At 38.7% G+C, this 22,177-nt stretch overlaps 1 protein-coding gene across 1 annotated transcript in view; it reads left to right on the top strand.

The window, feature by feature from the left end:
• ESR1 (estrogen receptor 1) overlaps window positions 1-22,177 on the top strand; it is a 108,033-nt gene that overhangs the window by 13,919 nt on the left and 71,937 nt on the right. Inside the window, 1 exon segment of the mRNA XM_058021640.1 lies at window positions 19,999-20,189. Within this exon segment, the coding sequence (XP_057877623.1) occupies window positions 19,999-20,189 (191 nt within the window).

Genomic DNA, 22,177 nt, shown 5'->3' with positions numbered 1-22,177 from the left:
GAGGACATGAGGCTACATACGAGTAAGGGTGAAAAGAACTAAAATATTGAGTAGGTACTCAGTGGGTATGTGTTTGGAGGCTAGCAATGGCATTACTAAATGCAGTATCTGAAATGGAAAAAAAAAAACTGTTTACAAGCTTGTTAAACACACATACCCAGCATACTTCTCAGAAAGAATGAAACATCAATATATTTCGACTTCAGTCCTTATAAGGAATTGTATGTTCAGCTACCTTGCATTTATTTATTCTATAGGTAGATAAGGGATGACTGCACAGAATCAAGGAGTTCATATTCTTTTGTTATGAACTCTTGGATATGACCTTAAGTTCATTGTGTTCTTTATTTAAGATGAAGGATTTTACTGGTTTTATTTCAGCAAAGCAGTGAAGATCTTACTCTTCGGAGAGAGGGATGCATTTTGGTACAAAAATCATTACCTAAGCAAATATGAAATGTTGTCTGTAAGTCCTCTTCTCCCTTTTTTATTTCAAAAACTTTTAAGACTATTACTTAGGACAAAGACTGCCTTTTCAAGAAGATTTAAAATGTTGTATAGATAGTATCAGCTTCTTTATAATTTTTAAAATGACAGCTTTAGGTGTTAATAGCTTCAAGTTGTTTTCATGTATGACCAATTTTCTGACTCATAAATGCCTTGTTTCTTGTCTCTTTAATTTACTTTATTGTCAACAAGTGTGGATCTGTCCGGAAATGACAAGAAACCTGAAAGCTGCATTGCCTCAGAGACTGGCCCCACTTCTGCTGGGTCCTTCCAGGTTATTCCAGAACTAAAAACAAGAGGAGAAGAGCAAAATCATTTGCCTTGTTTATTACAGGCAAATGAGAACAGGTCCCCAAGACCACCATTTCATTAATTCTGATGGGAGCCATGTTTGTGTCATGTAGCAGCGTAAAATGGAAGAAGTCTGGAAATATTCTTTGTTACGGTCAATTTGGTACCAGATTACTTGGGGAAGTTCTCCTTGTCCCAGAGAAATTCCTCAGGTATGTGGCTGCCAACTCCTTGATCCTTTTCTGATGACATCAGAGGACAAATTTTAAAAAATAAGGGCAAGACTTCTGTCCTGTGGCCAATCCTGTGTCCCAGATTCAAAACCAGAGTTTTCATTGCAACATTCTCTCTCTACGTGTGAGAGATATTAAAGACTGTTTTTGTGAGAACTGAGACTCCTTGAAAAGTGCAATGCCAGACATAAGTTAGTCCAACGAAAATTGCCTAACTAGAAATAAAAAAGAAATGTGTATCTAATGAAAATGTAGTAAAGGATTTCAGTGCCTAATAAATCTAAAATCACTAGCTTTATTGTAAATCCCTGTTGTCCCAGCATAGTCAAGGAATGGAATGGAAGTTTCGTTTACTGCATATTATAAATAATTAGTTCAGAATCACTACAGAAAAGTTTAGAATTGGTATTTCTGCAGCTGGGAAGTGATTGGTGCATGCTGCCCAATTGTGTGGGGAGTTATTTTGGCTTTTTTTTTGGTGTTATTGTAGTTGTTGTGGTTTGTTTTGTTTGTTTGTTTGTTTGTTTGTGGGGTTTTTTGGGTCCATGTTAGGTTCTGCACTAAAATTGTCATGGAGAAAAATTAATTGAATAATTACTTTTATTCTTTAGATTTCCATTTTGTCACTCTCATGACTCTCAAGCTCTTTTTATTTGTCTGTTTAATCCTTGGATGTTCTAAAGATGTGGGTGCTGTTTCTGCCATTAGATATATACTCAACTACTCTATAGAGGGAACAAGATGCAAAAGATATAGTAAAAAATTAATTTGTCCTTGCAATCAGAGGTTCTGAGATTGGTTTGAAATTCAGTACTGATTCAGATACTCAGATAATATTAATCCTCATCCTGTGAGCTGAAGTCTAATACTGAATGGAATTATCACTGCACTGGAGTAATTACTATTAAATATCATTTTGCATAGATATAATCTATAAGAACATTTCAACTGTATTTTTGGCCAAATGAATTTGGGATGATGAGAGTATCCAGAACAAAAGGTTGAACTATTGTGATTCATTAATTTAGCAAGGCTACCTTGTAGTTACAAAGTATTTTTGAGGAGAATTGATGAATTTTAAAGCAAAAGTAGATACTGCATTAGGAATCATGCTGCTAAACTTGAAATTGCCATTTAATTTTTTTTTAATTTTATTTCAAAATGCTAATAACAGTTGCTTAATGTCTTAAAAAGAGTTTGAGCCAGTTCAGTTTTTTGTCTGAGAATATGATCTTTAGCCTTTTGCATTTGGACACATATATCAAAGGGTTTAAATGAACTCTGACAGGTTCAGAAAAATATCTTCTGTCTCTTTAAATAAAAAAGAATCCAAATAATTTTTTAGAAGGTGCTTTGAATATGAATCAAATTTAATAAACCAAAACCTGCTTGCAGGTATCTATTTATACATTAAAATCTCAGCTAAGGGTTGAAGCCCATTGTTTTTGGTGGATTTTTGTGCATTTGCAGAGCTACCCCTTATCACCTCTCTCCTTCCCTATGCCTTTGTCTCACCTTCTGACTCACCAGCATGTGCAGCAGCAAGCCTTCTCTTTGCTCCTGATGCAGAGTTATGTGTGCTTACCTTTTTTCCAAGCCAGCTGCTGAGTGTACACTTGCGCCACTGTTCAGTTCCTGAGGGATGTGTGAGCCAGGGAGTGCAGCTGGAAGGGAGCTGAGCTCTTGGGTAGGAATGCAAAGGGTTCTCCAGCAAGGTTACTAGGGTTATCAGCAAATGAAAACAGGAATCAAGAATATGTCTCATGTGGCAGCTCCCACTGGGGTTTGTGGAGCAGTGCTGAGGCTGGAGAATGAGGAGACAGTTAAGTCATATTCATTCAGAATCTCTGCACTGCTGACTTATCTTTCCATTTTATGTGTTATACTGTTCAACATGACCTAAATGGAGCTGGTTTTGGATTCTGCATTTGACAATAGACAAGAATTATTTAGAATTATTTCACTTTGTGATCTGTAAATTCACATAAATATGTATGTGAAATTAAGTCACTATGGTGCTAGATGGAACTAATGAAGAAAGTACAATTTTAGAACTTACTGATGTTTCAAAATATTTTTGTTAATCAGAACTAAATTAAAAACAAACCAGAAGTAAATCAAAGAACACAGGCTTATGGGCAATAATTGAAATATCTTCCTATTTGTCTTATAGAACACTTTTGATAACACAGAATCACAGAATGATCAAGGTTTGAAGAGACATTCAAGATCATCTAGTCTGACTATAAACCCAGCATCACCAATACCAATACCATATCCCCAAGTGCCGCATCCAGACGCCTCTTGAACACTTGAGACAGTGATTCCACCACCTCTTTGGGCAACTTATTCCAATGCCTAACCACATCTTCAGTGATTTTTTAAAATATTCTTGGTACCTCCCCTGACATAACTTAGGGTCGCTTCCTCTTGTCCTTTCACTTGAGACAGGGCAGAAGACATTGCCCCCCATTTCACTTCAGCCTCCTTCATGCAGTCGTAGAGAGTCTTCTCTGAATAAATAACCCCATTTCCCTCAGCTGCTCCTCACGAGACTTACGCCCTTCCTTGGACTTGCTCCAGCACACTCCTTTTTGAAGTGAGTCGCCATAACCAGACACAGGATTGGAGGTGTGGCCGCACCGGTGTCGAGTACAGGGGGATGATCATTGCCCTATTTCTGCTGCCCACACTGTTCCTGATACAGGCCAGGATGCCTTTGACTTTCCTGGCCGCCTGAGCTCACCTGGCTCATGTTCAGCAGCTGTCAGCCAGCACCCCCAAGTCCCTACCACTGAGCAGATGCTGAGCTGCTCTGCCCCAAGCCTGTAGCAATGCATGGGATTATTACGACCCGAGTGTACAACCTGGTACTTCACCATATTTTTGAATACATGGACTGTTTGAAAATCAAACATTAATTTTAGTCATATTTATGCCACAGTGTGCTTAGATGAGAGCCTGGTGTTTTCTCCTAACTTGCTGCTCATTCAGGTAATTTTTTGGAATTTTTGGAAATGTCTGAAACAGAGTGTTGGAAGCTCTTGGAACCATGTAGGTGTGAGGAAATGCAAAATATTTTAGGTGGTTTTGGTGAAAGTTGTCGTAGCTGCTGGCTCTTGTGGGTCTAGTGCCATGAGAGGCTGTGGGGCTGGGATAGGATCCTGCTGGTCTTCCCAGAACAGATTTGAGGAGGGATGTGCTTCCATCAGTGCCAGCTTCAGCTCCCCTGAGCAGCTTCTTTCCTGTCAAGGCTTGGACAGGACCATGGTGGGTTAATAGGTTGGCTGTGCTAAGCATAGTGCATCATCCACTTCCAACATTCAGCAGTATGCAACAAAGAATATTTTGGCTAGAAATGAGTAAACAGATGAGATTTCTGCAATAGTTAGCCATTAAACAGTATTATGCAACAAACAGAAGTTCAAACCTGGATGGATTATTTTCCCTTTCATTTGTAGCAGGCATGCATATCTGGAAAATGAGCATTCAGCAGGAGTCCCTGCAGTCTAATGGACTGGTATTAGGTGTCTCCCATGTGAATGGGTAATACATTTTTAAACGTCATGATGGAAGTGTGGCTGTTGTGTCCCTAACACTGTACATTTAATTTTGCATTTATTTGTCTAATAGACTTTTTCCTTCCTTAGTAATTTAAAGGGCAGGGAGCAATTACTGTCTACCAACAATAAAAAGTGAGAAGATTAATGAGGTGTTGTATTGTGGCACCTGTGAAGAACTTGAACATATTCTGTGTTGCTGTGAGGAATAAGAAATCCCACAAATAGATGATATGGATTTGCCAAAATGAAATACAACTCTTTAATGCATTAAACAAAGTTATCACCAACACAAGAGGCAAGTTTATGTATTTCTCATGGACCTAATTTCTCACACATTATTGCATAAGTCACCCCAAAAATACGTCAACAAACTGTGTTGTAACCATGTATTATGTGCAGTTGGCTACATGAATGTATGTCCTACCTTTCATGAGCCATGTTTTATTTGCTTTCTCTTGATTGCATAGCCAGTATATGGAAATTAATCTTTGAACATTATCTGAATAAATAATTTAACTACTTTAGGATAGTTTAGAGAATTTGGATATGTAAAGCTTACCATTAACTACTTGGTTAGTACTGATAACTGGGAAACCTGCACATGAAGAAAGATCTGCAGGAAAGAGAAGATCTACAGGAATGACAAAAGGTACATGGTCCAGTTTTTCAATCTACTCTTCATACTGTAATGTAACCATTAGTTTGATCAACTGAAAGCTGCCACTGAAGGAGTATTTTTTCCCCCCTCACATTACTGGTCACGATTCGTGTGGCTGGATTAGTAAACCAGTGTGACCACACAGTTGGGATCCTTCCTTCTTCACTCTGCATTTTCTGGCCTCTTCCCATTTCAAGTCTTGTGGCTGTATGTTGAACAGCATTGCTTTTCTACTCCGGGCCTCAGCATCTATGTTCAGAAATGAAAGTAGAGCTAGACTGCCTGTCTGGCAGCAATTTACAGTTTCTAGGCTTTGGACATAAAGAAAAATTACAGCCTTTGTAGCCTTTAACATTAAATTTTCAGAGGTGATGTCCAAGAGTTACTTAGAGAGAGCCGGAATGTTTATGGCTGTCCTTGTTTGAAAGAGGAGCTGTAAATCTGAGAAATCAAATAGTTTTGAAAATCGCTTTGGTGAGGGTGTCTCAAACTGTGGCCTTTATATGATAATCTGTTCAGGTTCTGTTTCTTATTATTTCTTACCTGGTTCTGAATTCCCCATCCCTGGAGGTGTTGAAGACCAGGCTGGAAAGGGCTTTGAGTACCCTGGCTAGTGGAAAGTGTCCCTGTCCATGGATGGAGGGCTGGAAATAGATGATCTTTAAGGTCCCTTCCAACCCAAATTCTGTGATTCTATGATAGTTCTAATATATGTAATTTTCAGTTTCTGGAGAATGTCTGTGATATATGTAATCAATAATTATATTTTATGTTACTTGTGTTAACAGGATGTGGCCTTAAAAAGCTAGGACACGCCTAGGAACTAGAGTACATGGTATTGACAGACTCCACTACTGTATGTCAAACTAGCATGTTTATCTCATGGTTTTCTGTCCATTATTATTCACAGAATGACTTGGCATGCAAAGTTGAATTCAGCAATTTTCAGAGGACAAGTATAAGTCAAATACCTCAGCAGTTTCCTCACAAACTACCACAACTTTGTGAGGTATCTTATTTCTTTGCATCCATCTTGCCATTTCGACTGAAAGGACAAACCAAAGCATGCTTCTGTAAGGTCTGCATTTCCTCTGCTAGGGTCCAGGCTGCCCAAGGCTGAAACTTGACATAATTTGTTTGCAATTTTTAACAGAGGAAGAGAAGCATGTATGTGTGGGTATATAAATATATATATAAAATAGGCTACAAAGCACAGGCATTCTGTTACTCTGACTGCCCTTGAGTACTGTGACCATTTTTGCAGCTCATCCCATGCAGTCCTTGTATGCAGCGACTGGACAGTATGATGTGCTTTCAGATTGGCTGTTTGTTTGCCTTCTGTCAGACTTTTTTCACCTGTCCTTTGATTGGCCATGGGATTTTTTCCCATCAGTTATCCTTGTTACACTTTAAAGCATATGACTTTCAAGTAATTTAAATGTCTGGGATGCATATTCCTTGTACATGTACCAGCAGAATCATAGAATAATAGAGTATCCTGGCTTGAAAGGAGCCCACAAGGATCATTGAATTCCTGGCCCTGCACAGGACAACCCCAAGAGTCACACCATGAGCCTGAGAGCATTGTCCAAACACTTCTTGAACTCTCTCAGGCTTGGTCCTGTGACCACTTCCCTGGGGAGCCTGTTTCAGTGCTCAGCCATCCTCTGGGTCAAGAGTATTTTCCAGAAATCTAAACCAAACCACTCCTGAAACAGCTTTAGGCCATTCCCTTGGGTCCTGTCACTGGTCACCACAGAGAAGAGATCAGTGCCTGTCACTTCTCTTCCCCTCATGAGGAAGCTGTAACTGCAGTGAGATGTCCCCTCAGTCTCCCCTTCTCCAGGCTGCACAAAGCAAGTGACCTCAGCCACTCCTCATACGGCTTCTCCTCAAAGCCCTTCGCCATCTTGGTCACCCTGCTTTGGAGGCTAATAGCTTCATATCCTTCTTATCTTGTGGCACCCAGAACTGCCCACAGCACCTGAAATGAGGCTGTCCCAGCCCAGAGCAGAGCAGGACAATCCCCTCCCTTGCCTGGCTGGCCATGCTGTGCCTGATGCCCCTCAGGACAGGGTTGGCCCTCCTGGCTGCCAGGGCACTGCTGACTCCTGTTCAACTCGCCATGGACCAGGACCCCCAGGTGCCTTTCCATGGCTCTGCTTTCCAGCATCTCACCTCCCCAGTCTGTCTGTACATCCAGAGTTGTCCCATCCCAAGTGCAGAATCCAGCCCTTTCTCTTGTTGAACTTGCTAAGGCTGGTGATTGCCCAGCCCTCTGATTTGTTCAGGTCTCTCTGCAGGAGCCCTGGGTTACCCCCCTAGTGACAGGTCACCAGTCTGGTGTCACCCCATACACTATAGCCCCCCGTGCCCAACCCATGAGCCAGTTGCTCACCCATCTCACGATGAGTTTATCCAGCCATGAGCTGGACACTGTGTCCAGAAGGACACTGTGAGAAACAGTATCTAAAGCTTTACTAAAATCTGAAAAGATTATATCAACTGGCTTCCCTTGATCAGCTGGGTGTGTTACCTTGTCTTAAAAGGAGATTAAGTTAGAAAAGCAAGGCTTTCCTCTATGAAGTCATGCTGTTTGTGACCAATGACTGTGTTGTCCTTCAGGGCTTTTTCAATTACTCCAAAATAATCTTCCCAAAAAGTTTACCCTAAATGTGTGTATTTATTAGTTGGGTTTAATGAAATTGGCTTAAGCACAAATGGGTCTGTATGTTCAGGAACTGTTTTTTTCTTTCACTGGGCCCTGAAGTGTGCACTTTAATCCAAGGGACTGCAGAGGCTCTGTTCCTAGGGATTACTGTTTTGGGACAAAAATAAGGAACTTCAGATAAACCTTATTTGCTGGGGTAAGTACTGAAGCATTTTTACAAGCAGGTGTCAAATTTTCCCAAGTGCCTCTTCCTTCTCTACTGTCCATCATGTTTTTGGGTTGGGCACCCCTGCCTAGTCTTTTTTTTTTTTTTTTTTTCTGTATTCTTGCAAGCAGCCAGCACATAGTTTTGCTAATCTGTTTGGGAAAATGTTTTTGTCTCTTCTCTAGCTGGTTCAAGAGGTCTGCATGCACTTTGATGAACTTCAAAGCACTACTTTGAGTAGTCTTTTATTTCACCAAGGTTTATTTTCCTGTGGCCTAGAGCCCTCAGATTTCTTTGTTGTGACCACACGTGGCTGTAATAATCTTTTGTTTCAAAAGTTCATTTTGAAATGCAGTATGCTCCTTAAAGTAACATTTAAGATTTTGTTCTAAAGAAATGCAATTTGAAATATTAGATTGTGGTTTTTTTGGAATTTTTGAAGCAATGCTATCTAAGTGTTGCATTTTTTAATCAGCATTACTAGTTAACAGTTTTTTGAGTGTGATGTAAATAAGAATATTTAAATATTTCAAATATTTTTCTTAAAAATATCTTGTTTAGTGTTGGCCATTGAAAGATTTTCCAAAGCATCTTAAATACTTTGAAAGAGTGCTTGCCCAAAAATAAAAGGATCACATGAGCACTTAGAAGTCCTATAAAGGCACAGTAAAGAAAGATTTATGACTGATTCCTGTGTTTTTGCTGGCACTTACCTTTGAAATTGTTTGGAGGTAAGTGTAAGAATCTGACAGCACTTCCTGAAATACCTTTTTCCAATCTATTGAGTGCACTTAACCTTTTCCTTTCAGTTGGCTGGATTTTGCTAGTTTATCTGAGCATTAAAAAAGAAAAAAAGTGGCCTGGTGTCTGGATAATTTTGGAAAAGGCTTGCTAAAGTGAAACCTGGAGAAAATAATTATTCTGAATATGTTATGAAAGGATAAACCTCAGCCTATTCACAAAAGCCATATTATAATTTCAAGACCCTTATAAGAAATGCAGGACAGGGATGCAATTTCTAGCTGAGCCTTTGAGGGAGAGAATTAACTTTAACAGAGACAAGCACAACAAGGAATTTCTAAAAGCGTGAAAACTGTACAGGATGTACATGAGATTGTTAGCTGAAGCTGGCCTTTTGGTTTGTTAATGCTTTCAGCTTTTCAAACCTTTTATTCTTCAGATTGTTTACACTCAAGTGAGATACCCTAAGCGCACGCTTCCAGAGTGTTTGCCTGCTGAGCCCTCCACTTTGGCACATTTGTGGGCACAGCTGATTGCCACACTCAGGGCCCTGTTGCTCCTGTCTCCAGAGCCACAGAGCCACACAGCAACTTGCTGTTGCTGCCAGAAAATCATATCTTGTGCAGCGCCCTGGGACACTTTGTCAGCAGCTTTTTCATCAAATTTGGCATGCTGTAAGACAGCAGAATGCGGTTCCTCAGATTATATGACTCTTCACGCAGCAGAGTCTGGGACTGAGGGATGGTGTCAGGGACAGATCGTGCCCAGGCAAAGCTGCTCTTGGCAGGAGGTAGAAATGGGCAGAAAAACCCTAAGCAATTTGACCAGTTATTATTTTATATCCTAGGGAATTGGATCAAATTTTTTTCCCACTGGTGTTTTTCCTTAAAGAGTAGAGTGATCATCCAATGAGCAGGGATACAAAAGATACACAAAACCAATAATTTGCAGAGATTTTACCCCACAGATCAGACACTACCATTACTTTTTAAATAACTGAAAAATATCTGCCAGTTGTTATAGGTAGCAGAGGTCTCTAAATGGGTCACTTGAAATGTAAGTATAAAAGAGAATATTTTTCTAGTGCTGCTTACCATAACAGAATCTGAAACATTAAATATTTCTCAAATTCTATGGATCACTGCAGTATCTGCCCTTTGGGATGGAGAAAAGTAATGAACAAGTACAATAACTGTAGAATTACTAAGTAGAGAAAAGGACGTCAGAATAAGAAATAGTCTAAATGAAAGAGAAGGTCATAAGTGTAATACAAGTCAACAGAGTATAATCTTTTGTAGAAAAGGCAGATTTTATTCTGTGAACAGAAAAACACATGGACAGGTCAATATGCTGTTTTAAGAGACTGATAAGGCATCTTTCAGATTTTTATGCTCACTTAGCACACAAAGTCCATATAAGAGCAAAGGAATTAAAAAAGAAAGGATGGAGGCAGAGTGGGTGGTGTAGCAGGAAAGGGAAGGGAAGATGTGTACCAAGACAGAAGCATTTGAATTGCTGTCCAGGCTAACTGGAAACAGCTGAGGGAAAATAAGCTTTATTTCCAGCAGAGGACTTGGGCTGGCCATGAGGTAGTGAAGCAGCAAACAGTTCACAGAGAGAGGCTTAATAATTGGAAATATTGTAAAGGCAAGTTAAAACAAGTTCCTGTGGGGCAGGTCGAGATATACAGTCTTTTAAGTGATGCTCTGCCTGTGCTTTACTGGATGCTACTGTATAATGAGTGCAGACTACAAAATTTCTGTGGGCTTGTTGATGTTACTTATGTCACATCAGGACTGCAGGGAAGTTTGGCTGCTGGTACAGATCTCAGCAATTTCTCCCCCTGCTTAACAAGGCAGAATAGTACCTATGGATGTGTCTGTTGTTCTTTGTGCTAATTATGTACATGTTTTTTTCTTTGTAAATGTGTGTTGCATGAAAAGAAAGGTTTTGGTGTTTGAATATATTTCTGTCAAATCTTTAAAAAATATCAGTATTGGAAATTCCACTGTAAATATTTTTCACTTGAAAATTGAAGGAGAAAAATTTTCTTGTCTGAGCTTTTTCTTTGTAGAAACTAGATTTAAGTAGTCTTCAAAATATTAATCAGAGAATAATGTTTTCTCTTATTTCAGAAGTTAAATTCTGGCATAAAATAGTATGGCATTTATCACATATGCTTGCATGGCATCTCTCAATTGGTTCTTCTAAGATGTATTTCTGGCCTTCATTTTATCCCATGGGCAAAATGTCCTGGCACACCAAACCTCAGGCAATGGGGAGTGGTTACTTTGAAGGCTTTTTGTCTAAGAGAAGCAGTTCCACTCCTGAGCAGTAAAGACAGAATTACAAATCATATAAGGCAAGGCTCTATGCATAAATGACATTTCATGGCTTTACAGGTATTGCAAAGAATATATTTGTGATTTTTTTAAGATGTATTTTTTAATTCTAGCAGGACTGACTTGAAAAACTTCATCGTTTGTCTTGCTGATAGTCGATAGCACTTATAAAGAGTTACTCACCACAGGATTGCAAAAATTTTAAATTCAGCCTTGGTAAAAAAGATATAGTTGTGTCCTTTTATGATTAATGAGTTATATGTTGTTAAGACATGGCAATACTAAGGTCCCTCAAATCTTCTTTAGTTACAAATCTCAGTATGTGCTTGTGCAACTGCTGGCTCAGGTCACAGGAAATAAAAAAAAGGATTTTATATAAATATTGCAGAAGCTCAGTAATCACGGCAGACTGGGTTGCTAGGGTGCAGAGGGAGGCAGAAGAGTGGAGCCATCCTGCCCAAGACATGAGGAAAATGAATGGTGAGAGAGAGACAGGAGAGCTTTGGATGCAATGCCTGCAGGGAATCTGGGCATGAGGGAAATAGCCAGGCAGTGTCAGGCCAGGCACCAGAGGAGGGAAGTTTGTCCTTTCCAGACAGGGAGATGATGCTGGAAGGGAAAGCCCAAAGGTGAAGGTGGGTGTAAGAATGGGACCAGTGGGGCTGGATGGGCCAAATGAGAGCAGTGGACAAAGAACATCTGCAGGAGGACGGAGCAGAGGTTCCCACCAGCAGCAGTGGCAGCAGCCTCTGTTTGTCTAAGAGCTTTCACTTCTCCTAAAACAGAGTAGAAGGGACTTGTAGTGCCACTACACACAGCAGTTAGCGGGTGTCACTGATATCCTTCCTCTGCTGCTGAATGAGTGATCTGTCATCCCATGATCCATTAACACAAGTGAGGGTCCCCCAACATGGCCCTGCTCTGCTGCCTGTGACTCTGTGAGGCAGAAAGGTAACTTTTCTGTTTTTCTGGATCTCCTCTTTAGAAGGTGAGAAGCTACATGCCAAAAAGCTATTATTTGCAAACTTGTGATTTTATTAAGCCCAAGATAAGGTGACCTGTGTAAATCTTATTTGGTCCCTTCGTGATTATTATTATTATAATTTTTGCCATGTTTATAAGATAATTACAAGTGGGCTGCTGTTCCAATATATGAAAAGGATAATTTGTAGAATGTGTCATTCTTCTATAGTGGAATATGTCACTGTAAATTCTCTACCCATTTTTCCCAAAGGCTGGTAACTAAAAAAGGAAAGAGGCAAAAATTATTATGTGGAAGCAGCTGATTTTCTGGCCTGAAGGACTGAATTTCTGTCTAATTCTGCCACAAATGCTTCTGTTAAGTTCAGAAATCATTAAATCTAACTCTTCACAAGCACTCTGGTGTTGTATTGTAATTTTCTTTGTGCAAAATGGAAGTCGTACAGTCTGATTCATGTAAGTGTTGAACATTTGCTCTTGCAATTGCAGACAAGAAAAGTAGCACTCTGAGCATTCAAAACCTATTTAATGGTGAGTACTTAAAAACTCAGGTTGCCCATAACTCAGTATATACTTTTGACCTTAGTCTCTCTCAGTCTCATTTTTTATCCTTTTGACTCAGAAGAGTATTGGAAAAATACATTCATTAGGACCTGCCAGCTGCTAAATTGCTATAGTGGCATGGAAATACTGGGAGGAAATTAATTCTCAATTCGGACAATGTGCTGATAGTAAGGCACCAGACACTGAGCAGTCATGGAAAAAAAGCCTCACAGACAGAGTAGCTGCTCATTTAATGCATTCTTTTTTATTTGCTGCACTGATGAGCCTGTTGCCCTTTGAAAAGTATGGTCACGTAATTAAAGATATACATATACACAGGACAGATAAATGAAGGTTTGAGCAGCATTTGCAAGATGCAGTTCAACCACTCTGTTATTAAAATCTTGATCTTTTTTTAATGTAAACTCATATAAAGAATATGTGTGGGTGTTTCTGCATTCACCTTATGTACGAAAAGAAATTATAAACTTCTCTGCATAAGAAAAAAAGAACCCAGAAATTTTCTATTGCTTCAAAACTATTTCATTTTTGGGCTATTCCATAAAGTACAGCTACACCACCATTCTTTACTTAAGACTGATGAAAATGACCCTGTAAGTGAGCTGTAGTTTAGATTCTGTCAGCACTGAGAATCAGAATGAAAGAGAGACAATTTCTCAGTATTTATTTGGAAGATTTTTTGGTATAGATATAAATTCTGGACCCATAGAACTGGCAAATAGAGCTCTTTCCCATTAAGAACCCATCCCTCACTCCCCTGCTATTCCCAAGAAAAACTTCCACATTTTTCAGAAAGCTGGGCAAACCTCTATATTGTCAAGATTATTAGCTGACATGTATAAGCCCTGGAAAACGAATACATGGACTGAAAGTAGGGGAGAGGGAAGTATTGAAAACACCCAAATTCAGGTATTTGACACATGAACAAGCAGTCTGGGCTTCTTTACCCTCCCATCAGTAGAACCTCCAGGAAATGCGGCTGGAGATGTTGTGGACTACTCATTGACAGTGCATAAGCACATCTCTCTAGACTGTAATGCAGTCTGAAAATATTGGTGACAGATCTGAGAATAAAATTAAATTTGTCAAAAATGAAGCTTTAAGAAACTGTAAGAATGTGCAAATTTATACTGACTTTACTAGATAGTTCTAGAGGACATTTTGATGCACACATGGAGTGGTTCACTTTTGGCATATCAAAATGTAGCATTTCAATCACTCATTTTAAAATTAACCATGGTTAAGAATGAAGGAAGATGATAAAACTAATGCCAAAGGAAATGTTTAATTTCACATCGAATAAGAAGTTTTGATGACCTAAGAAGATAAACTTTTGTTTTCATGTTGCCCGAACTTGTCCTCAACACTACTGTTTCTTGGTCAATACCAAGATATTTTACATAAATTTTGAAATTTGAGTTGCCAAATCAAATTTCATTTTATTTTAGTCCTATAGGAAGCATTTCAGTATCTTCTGACTGCTAAATGCATTTCCTGATACACTGTGAAATACCATCAGCATTTAAAGATTATTTTATTATTCAACTTTCATATAACTTTAGTTTCTTTTTCTTGCATTTCTCTTTTGTCATTTATATTTTTTTCTTTTTTTCTGCAATGAAGCCAGTCAGTTTTCAGTTGGTTTCCTTGTCATTATTCTTATTTGGCCTTCATATATATCTTCTGTTATGTTTAAAGTAGTTCTTCGCATTACCTCTCCTCATTCTTTTATGTGAGTATTTCTTCACCTCATCCATTCACTGCATCAACTTGGGGTCTTCTATGCAAGTAGTCCAGTTGAGGTGCCCATGCATTTACCCCAAAGGAAAAGACAACATATGAGCAAAAGTCATTAAATTAATGAGAATAAGTTACCAGAGGAGCATTTCTATGTCAGGATGATCTGTTCCTGTCTTGTCTAGGTGTCAAAGGAGCTGCTGTGCAGCTCTGCTCTGGTGGTCTTCCTGGTTACAGTCTGTATTTCCCTTGACAGAAAGACTTGTGAAGGCACAAGTAGCTGTCAGGGCTGTGGGAACGGGAAGAGAAGGAGCTAGCCTTGCATTCCACCTAGAAGTATGAATTAAAGGCAGCTCTTCCTCATCCTACAGCTTCTTTTCACGGCCAAACTTTCACAGCTATGTTTATCCCATACAGGAACTGTTGGTCAACTTGAATGTCAGGTTTAGTGAGGCACTGAGCTGGAAGGGACATCATCGTTGTCTAAGGGAAATGCTTATTTCTCTTGGTTTTGGTGCTGCACCAGGGGCATTGCTGATCATTAGGGAGTAAAATGAGGATAGTGGGGCAAGAAAGTCCTGCGTATATTTTTTGTTAGCTAGACAAGGTCAGGGCATGGTGCAAAGATCGGCATGATGGCTCTCGCTGCTGAATAGCTTCATGCTGCCAGGCAGGGTTTGGCCAGGTTAAGTAGCCTCTCCCAGGGCATGGGTCAGGAGCTATGCAAGAGTTCTCCTCTGGTGTCATAAAAAAAAACCGTCCTGTTTTGGGAGGAAAAGAATTTAGTAGTGTGTGTTGCATGTGTTCAGAGCCATGGATCAGGAATGATTGACAGCGAGGTCTCAGGGTGAGCCCTTGCTGATCTTTATCACCAGTGGAGTATCAGGCAAGGAGTGATCCCAGTTTCTGCTCCCATTGCTGGAGCCCACCTTCATGGCTGTAGCCTCTCTTGTGCCAATGCTGGCTTGGCATGTGATCATGTCCCAAAGTTCCATCTGGCCTAAAATATCCTGTGATTCTGTTCATTTGAGATACAACTTCATGTTAGGCATTCTCTCTCTTGTGAGGTTGTACTTAGCTTAATTACAACCCTAGATATTTTTAGATTTTTTTTAAGCCAATACGTTCATTTGCATGGCACATGATTTTTTTTCAGATTCATTGGGGTTACTTTTTGAGAATACAGTTTTGAGGCCTTTAATGTATTTGTCAGTTTTCTATATTTATTTATATACTTGCTCAATCCTATTGCAGTACTTCTCCTTGAGATGCCTTCTAAGTGTTTTTAAGCGCTTAGATATGTTCAAAAAGTATTTCATAAGTATTTTGCCCCATACAGAAGTTTACATTTTAACAGCAGATTAATTTCATAGGGAATGGCAGGCTGGTGTCCTTATAAGTCCAATGTGTGGAAAAGCATTTGTACTAGACCTTGACTGCTTTTGAAATGACCATTAGTTTTGAGGCACCTTACCGTGGGAGATTTCATCCATTCTGGAAAGCAGATTAAAGTTTTGTGTTTGAATCCAGAAAACTAGAATTTCTCAAGGTGTCTTTAACTATTTGTATAATTTCCCCCTTAAGTCCTCCTACACCAAAGCCTCTTTTTTTCAGGTAAAGATGGTGCTCTGAATAAATTTGGCTTAACCTCACTGTTGTGTGGATGGTGCACTTTGGACTATCCTAAATTCATTCTGCCTGTCAGTCAGATTCTCCTGATGTAAAAAACCTGAGTTTACATTATAAAACTGTAATTGTCTCATGCACACTTCTCTTTTACTTTGCAGTTAATGTAGGTTTAATAATCTCTTTCTGATTCAGAGCTGCAGATGATGAGTGAATGTATAAAGCAGAGGTGTGTTGTTTCCTTACACACTCATCAAAGTGTGAAAGGGAAAGGGAATGTGGGAGACAAGTTTCTTCATCTCTGTGGGTTCCAAACACTTTCCATTTTATCTCTGCTGTGTTATTACATTTGGAAATGTGCAGTAAATTCTGGGTTTTCTGGATTTCTAATCTGTTCTGGTTTTGTGCAGGCCTTGGAGAGAGGGCTTTATCTGGGAATTTCTTTCATTCTGATTTGTGGGTTTTTTTGGTAAACATAGTTGGCAAGATCTTTTGGTCTTTTATTTTTTTTGTAGTTGTTTGCATAGGTTACATAGGGAATTGCAGAAAAGATTCTGCTCTTATATTTTGGGAATGATGGTCTTTCCAAAGTCATTAAGCTGGGTCAGGTTGTTGTACTATGTTCTCCAGAAGACCAGTCCTTGAAACCTAACTGAAAACTTGATGAAGAGTGGACTGTTATGTTTTTTTTTTTTGTCAGGACACAGCACCAGTGGTCTGTGATGTACACTAACCAGCAGCTGGTTTCTGGATGAAATCTGATATGTTATTTTGATTTAGCAATCTCCATTATTGTGGTCCTCTCGTCACATAAAGTTTTTCTCCTCACCTCATCTAATAATTACTTAATTTATTACCAGCTTTTATTTCTACTGTATATAAATGGAAAGAATGTTATTTTTGGGAATATGGGGTTAGGGGTATTTTAGTGTGCTTCCCACTGTGGTTCACCAAAGCCAGAATGTGATGACTCTGCAGGGCCAGTTTGCAAAACCTTGCTCAAATGCCACTGGAGTGGAACTGATTCTGAGGGTGGGAAGCAGCAAGGTCATCTTTAGATTCCTTCTGCCCTGTGAAAGCCTGTGTTGACAGATTCATAGTGCTCTCTCCATGTTGTAAGCTTGTGTGCAGGGAGGCGATGGTATTTTTTGAGTAATTTTTAATCTTTCTTAAGTATAACTTCAATAAAAATGTGCTTGCAAACGTAGGCTTGATCTGAAAAAGGATGGCTATTCAGAAAAAATGAAAATTTAATTTACCTGGACTGATAGATCGGTGATGACTGATACTTTTTGGTATTTCTTCATTTTGGTTTTACCTATGAAAGGGTTTTCTTTTGTATCCAACTGGGAAACTAGGATTGCTTTAATAAGCGTGTAATATTGGAAAACTGCTACACACCTGTAAAAATATGTAACTGTTTTGAAGCTTCAATTTTTTTTCTCTTACTGTTTTTAAAGTGCAAAGTTTTGATTTTTTTACTCTTCCTATGAAAATAATTCTGGGAACCTTATCTTCTATAACATGTATATTTGTATCAGTATTAAAAAAAATTGATCAAAAATTATGAATATCTATCAAGTCATCACATATACCTAATGGATTAGTCTATTATTTGGATTAGGCTGTTAAAATTATATTGATGGTTATTAGATTGCTTGCTGGATTACTTAAAATACTTGAAACATTCTTGTGGTTATATGCACCTAAGAGTATGTATTTTAAAGAAGCCACAACATGGTTTATTTAAACTTGTACTGACAGAGGTGATAAAGCTGCAGACGGATGAGAATGGGGTGGAGAAGATAAGAAACAACAGCTTTGATCAGTACTTAGTAGAGAAAAAAAGGAAGTCAATTAAATGAGGCACTGGGATAAAGCAAATTCAAAGGAAGGTTCAGGACCTTGAGAAGAATAAAAATATTAGCTAGGTTTGTTGGGCTGGAAAAGATAAAAGGTGAGTTATATGTACAATGTATGTGTTGCATCCATAATGATTGATTAATGATACTATATTAATTTTGGTACATTTGAAATTTTTAATCTTTTGCATTTTAACATCTAAAATACTCAAGGATTTTTTCCCCTGCCTAGTTTCATAGAATCATGTTGTCGATTGTGACATTCTCCAATTTTCCCGTCTCACTAAAAACCAGAGATGTGTCATGTCAGCCCTTCACCCTTTACAGTTCTTCCCTTCTGCACAAGTTCCAAGCAAAAGGAAAAGGTTATTTAAGTAAATGTTCAAAATTAGCTGATATATAAGTCTTGGCAAAGAACATTGGGTTTAAAAAATGCAGTTTTCCTGAATGCTGCCAGTAGCAGTTTCTGCTAACTTGGTAAAGCCTCATATTCCTCTAATAACTGATATATTTTCATTGACAAGCTTTGAATTAATATAATATTTGGGGACAGAAATTAAATATATATATATATAAAGTCTTGAGAGGATGGCTGAGAGCACATGTGAGAATGTCCAGGTGCCTTTGGCTGGTAGAAAGCAGTTGAGAGGTACTGCAGCAGGGGATGTCAGGGAACTTAGGCTGGATGAGATATTACAGCATACCAAAAGAAATCAGAAAGCTGCTGGGGAGTACAGGTTTGGAGCAGGAAGGTGTGGTTGGTGCCAGATGTCTCGGTTCATCAAAGCATAGCAAGTTTTGCTGCTCTCAAGAAGGGAATAAAGCAAATTAGGTATGTAGGAAGAAGTCTGAAAGATTCTCCTAGGCTCAAAACCAGGATATGTTTATTTGAGAAAATATTGAGACTCTGGGGAGATAAAAGCCCCCTATTTACTGACCAGCAATTAAAGCATGCATGTAAGTGGATAATTACTATAAACAGTAGGATTCTTCATGCTTTAGCTTGTCTGGTGCTGTCACACCCAATGGTATTTGTCTCCTGGACAATTTTTAGCGCAGACTCTTACTGGAAAGCATGTTTTGCAAAGAGCCGTTTGCCTTCCAGGGGCAGTCCCAGAGTTCACTGGTGGCTCCCTTGGCAATTTCACATCCTCTCAGCTTTGTGCACCACACCCACAGCAGCTACCCATAATAACCTTTACCAGGTTCAGTGGGTGTGAATTCCTTGCCATTTACAGATAGATCTGTTTGGTTTTCACCTGCACGACATCCTGCACATGCTGGCCATGTACATGTCTAGTACATGTCCAGTAATGTCTGTGTCACTGGAAAATAAGTTCTTTGACAACAATTTTTTATATGCTCGTTTTTTTAATATGCTTGTTTTTTGTTGTAGTGAAACAGCCTAATTTTTATGAAGGCGATATTGTAATGAGAAAAGGCACTTTTTTATGCAGTGTTAGATCTTGACAAGTGAAGGAAAGCTTGCATCTCTAATTGGGCAATAACACTTGAAAACAACTTGGTTAATAATTTAGGTTTATATAATATAATAATTTAAGTTAATAATTAAACTAATTCAGGTGCAGTTGTAAGTGGTTTTTGACTCAGATTCTCAGCCTAACTGCAATATTGCAGTTGTGCTGAAACCTTTGGACGAGAGCAGGTACACAAAATAGTGCTGGTTTTCTGGTATTTCTTTGTGTTGCTGAAAATTTGGTTAATTTAACAAATATTTGGTTTATTTATCAATTTTTTAAAAATTATTTTTCAAGGTAAAATAGCCAATAATTTCAGGCAGATTTGTAAGAAATTGCCCCGTGTCTTACTAATTCTGAAACTTTTCAACTAGGAGAGAGAGCAGTGGAAAATTTCTTTTTTATTTTTGTCTATCAGTTGTTTTCAAGCAAGCATGGTTTTTTTTTTACAACCTGAAGCAGAGGTTGAAGCTTGACCTCCCTGAAAGAGCCACGCCCGTTTTTCTTTTTATTTTTTTATTTTTTTCTGCTATCGACAGGCCGAGCTCCGACAACAGGCGGCACGGCATCCGGGAGAGGATGTCCAGCAGCGGCGAGAAGGGGAGCCTGGCCATGGAGTCCACCAAGGAGACGCGGTACTGCGCCGTCTGCAATGACTACGCCTCGGGCTACCACTACGGCGTCTGGTCCTGCGAGGGCTGCAAGGCCTTCTTCAAAAGGAGCATTCAAGGTAATAACCTGCTCCAGTAAGTCACCTTTACTCTTTATATTCCATCTTGAGGAAACTGAAAGTACTTGAGATTCCAGCCTGAGTCCGGGACAATGACGTTTACTGGGTTTTCATCAGCAGTTGTTGTGCTCTCCCACATAGTTTTATCTCTGTGCTTGGTGAATGCTTCTAGCAGGTATAAAGATGTTGTCACTTAGCCCAACATAAATAAGGAAAAGCAAAGCTTTTCTGTATCATCCTTGCTTTACTTATATCTGACCATGGAGGTAGTGAGAAATTTAATTTAAAAATCCATATTGGATGAAGATGATCACTCTTTCAGGCTATGAATACCTCTCCTCTTATCCAAGGCATTTTTGAGAATTCTGTGTCAGATGATTAATTCCTGCTGATTGATTTATTAATCTTAATTTAGTGCTCCATTAGCCAGATGGTTCAGTTCAAATCTCAATTCCTTAAAGATGCTATATGTCTTCTGAGAGCTGGTATTGAAAAGGAATGTTTCCTTGATGAAATATTATTTGTGTCTGTCAACAAAGCGGGGCTTTGAATTGTACACAGAATGGTTTTGTTCAAGACTTGTTGTGGTTAAAAAGGCTAATGGAGTAAAGGGCATCTAACAAAACAAGTGTTAATTACTGTGACAGATAATTCTTTCCTTGAATGCCTGTCACTTTGTGGAACGGATGCTTTTTATTTTTGCTTTGTTCAACATCTCTTAAAATGAGTAAGAAGTAATTGTAATTCTGCAAAAAATGCAGGTACTGTTCAGTATCTAAGATTTAGAGAAGAAAATAAAAGATTTCTTCCTAATAAACAGAAGACTGTAAAGTGCTGTGCTTTATTTAGGTTTCTATAGGTTTTTAAAATCTTCAGGTGGTACATAGGCACAAAAATTTCTGTTGCCTGTTTTACTGAAGGTAACATAGTGGAACAGTTTTACATCATATCACAAGGTGTGATTATTGCCTGTTTTGTTGCATGACTAGTACTGAGGTGAGTTAAATAGGACTTCCAGCATTCAGCTCAGAATCTTCCCCTCTTGAAGGGAAAAAGTGAAAGAATGATGGAGGGGTAGACATGATGGAATTATTTGAATGACAATGATTAGTTAATAGTTACTCATATTTCTATTTGTCCAGACACACTGAAATGATTTTTAAAAGAATGAGTGGTTAGAGCCAGAGGTCAGTAATAAGCAACACTGAAGGGGAAAAGGGTGAAATGCTTTTTTCCTTCACATCAGAGTAATTTACTTTAACTTGTGATGTCAGGAGAACAGCTCCCTTATTGTGTATTTGTTATTTTTCCTTTTCAGTTCCTCTGACCAAGTCAGAATTATTCTTAGACTTTTAAAATTATGTCCTTGTGCTTGAACTGAACTAAATCACAACAAAGTGGAAATTGAAATAGCCTTGAGCAAAAGTAAGAGTTATCAAGTAATTGTGCAGCAAAGATCTTCATTGTTTGGCCATTGTGGTAGAAGAAATGAATCCATTTCATTGAGCTTCTGCTGTCAGCACTTGGTGGTTTTGCCCTGGTCTCCACATGGACAAATGTTGTGGTCCACCACACTAGATCTGTTTTCTATTTGTGCTACACTAAATGCAAGTTAGTAAATTTGCTTCTCGCTACACACACGTATATATATATATATATATATTTTTTTTTTAACGTAGTTTTTAAGTATATAAGCTTTTAAATCTTGAAACTTAAGTTTCCAGGATCCCATTAAATGTCTTTCATGATCTATAAGTCATGTTTGCTCTAATTTAAGCTCCTTGCTTCTTGCTCTATCCCCTGTGGGCATGAAGAACACTTATTGCAACAACCTTTCACATAGTTGAAGACTGTTATCATATCTTTTCACAGTCTTCTCTTTTTTAGACTAAACAAACCAATTTCTTTCAGTAGAACATACTTTCTAGACTTCTGATCCCATTTTTTAAGCTCCTCTGTACTTTCTCTTTTGTGATTAAGTTAGGGTA

This window comes from Melospiza georgiana, chromosome 3 (genome assembly GCF_028018845.1).
Source record: "Melospiza georgiana isolate bMelGeo1 chromosome 3, bMelGeo1.pri, whole genome shotgun sequence".
Taxonomy (NCBI): domain Eukaryota; kingdom Metazoa; phylum Chordata; class Aves; order Passeriformes; family Passerellidae; genus Melospiza; species Melospiza georgiana.
The sequence above is the reverse complement of the archived record's forward strand: the minus strand, read 5'-3'. Positions and strand labels throughout refer to the sequence as shown.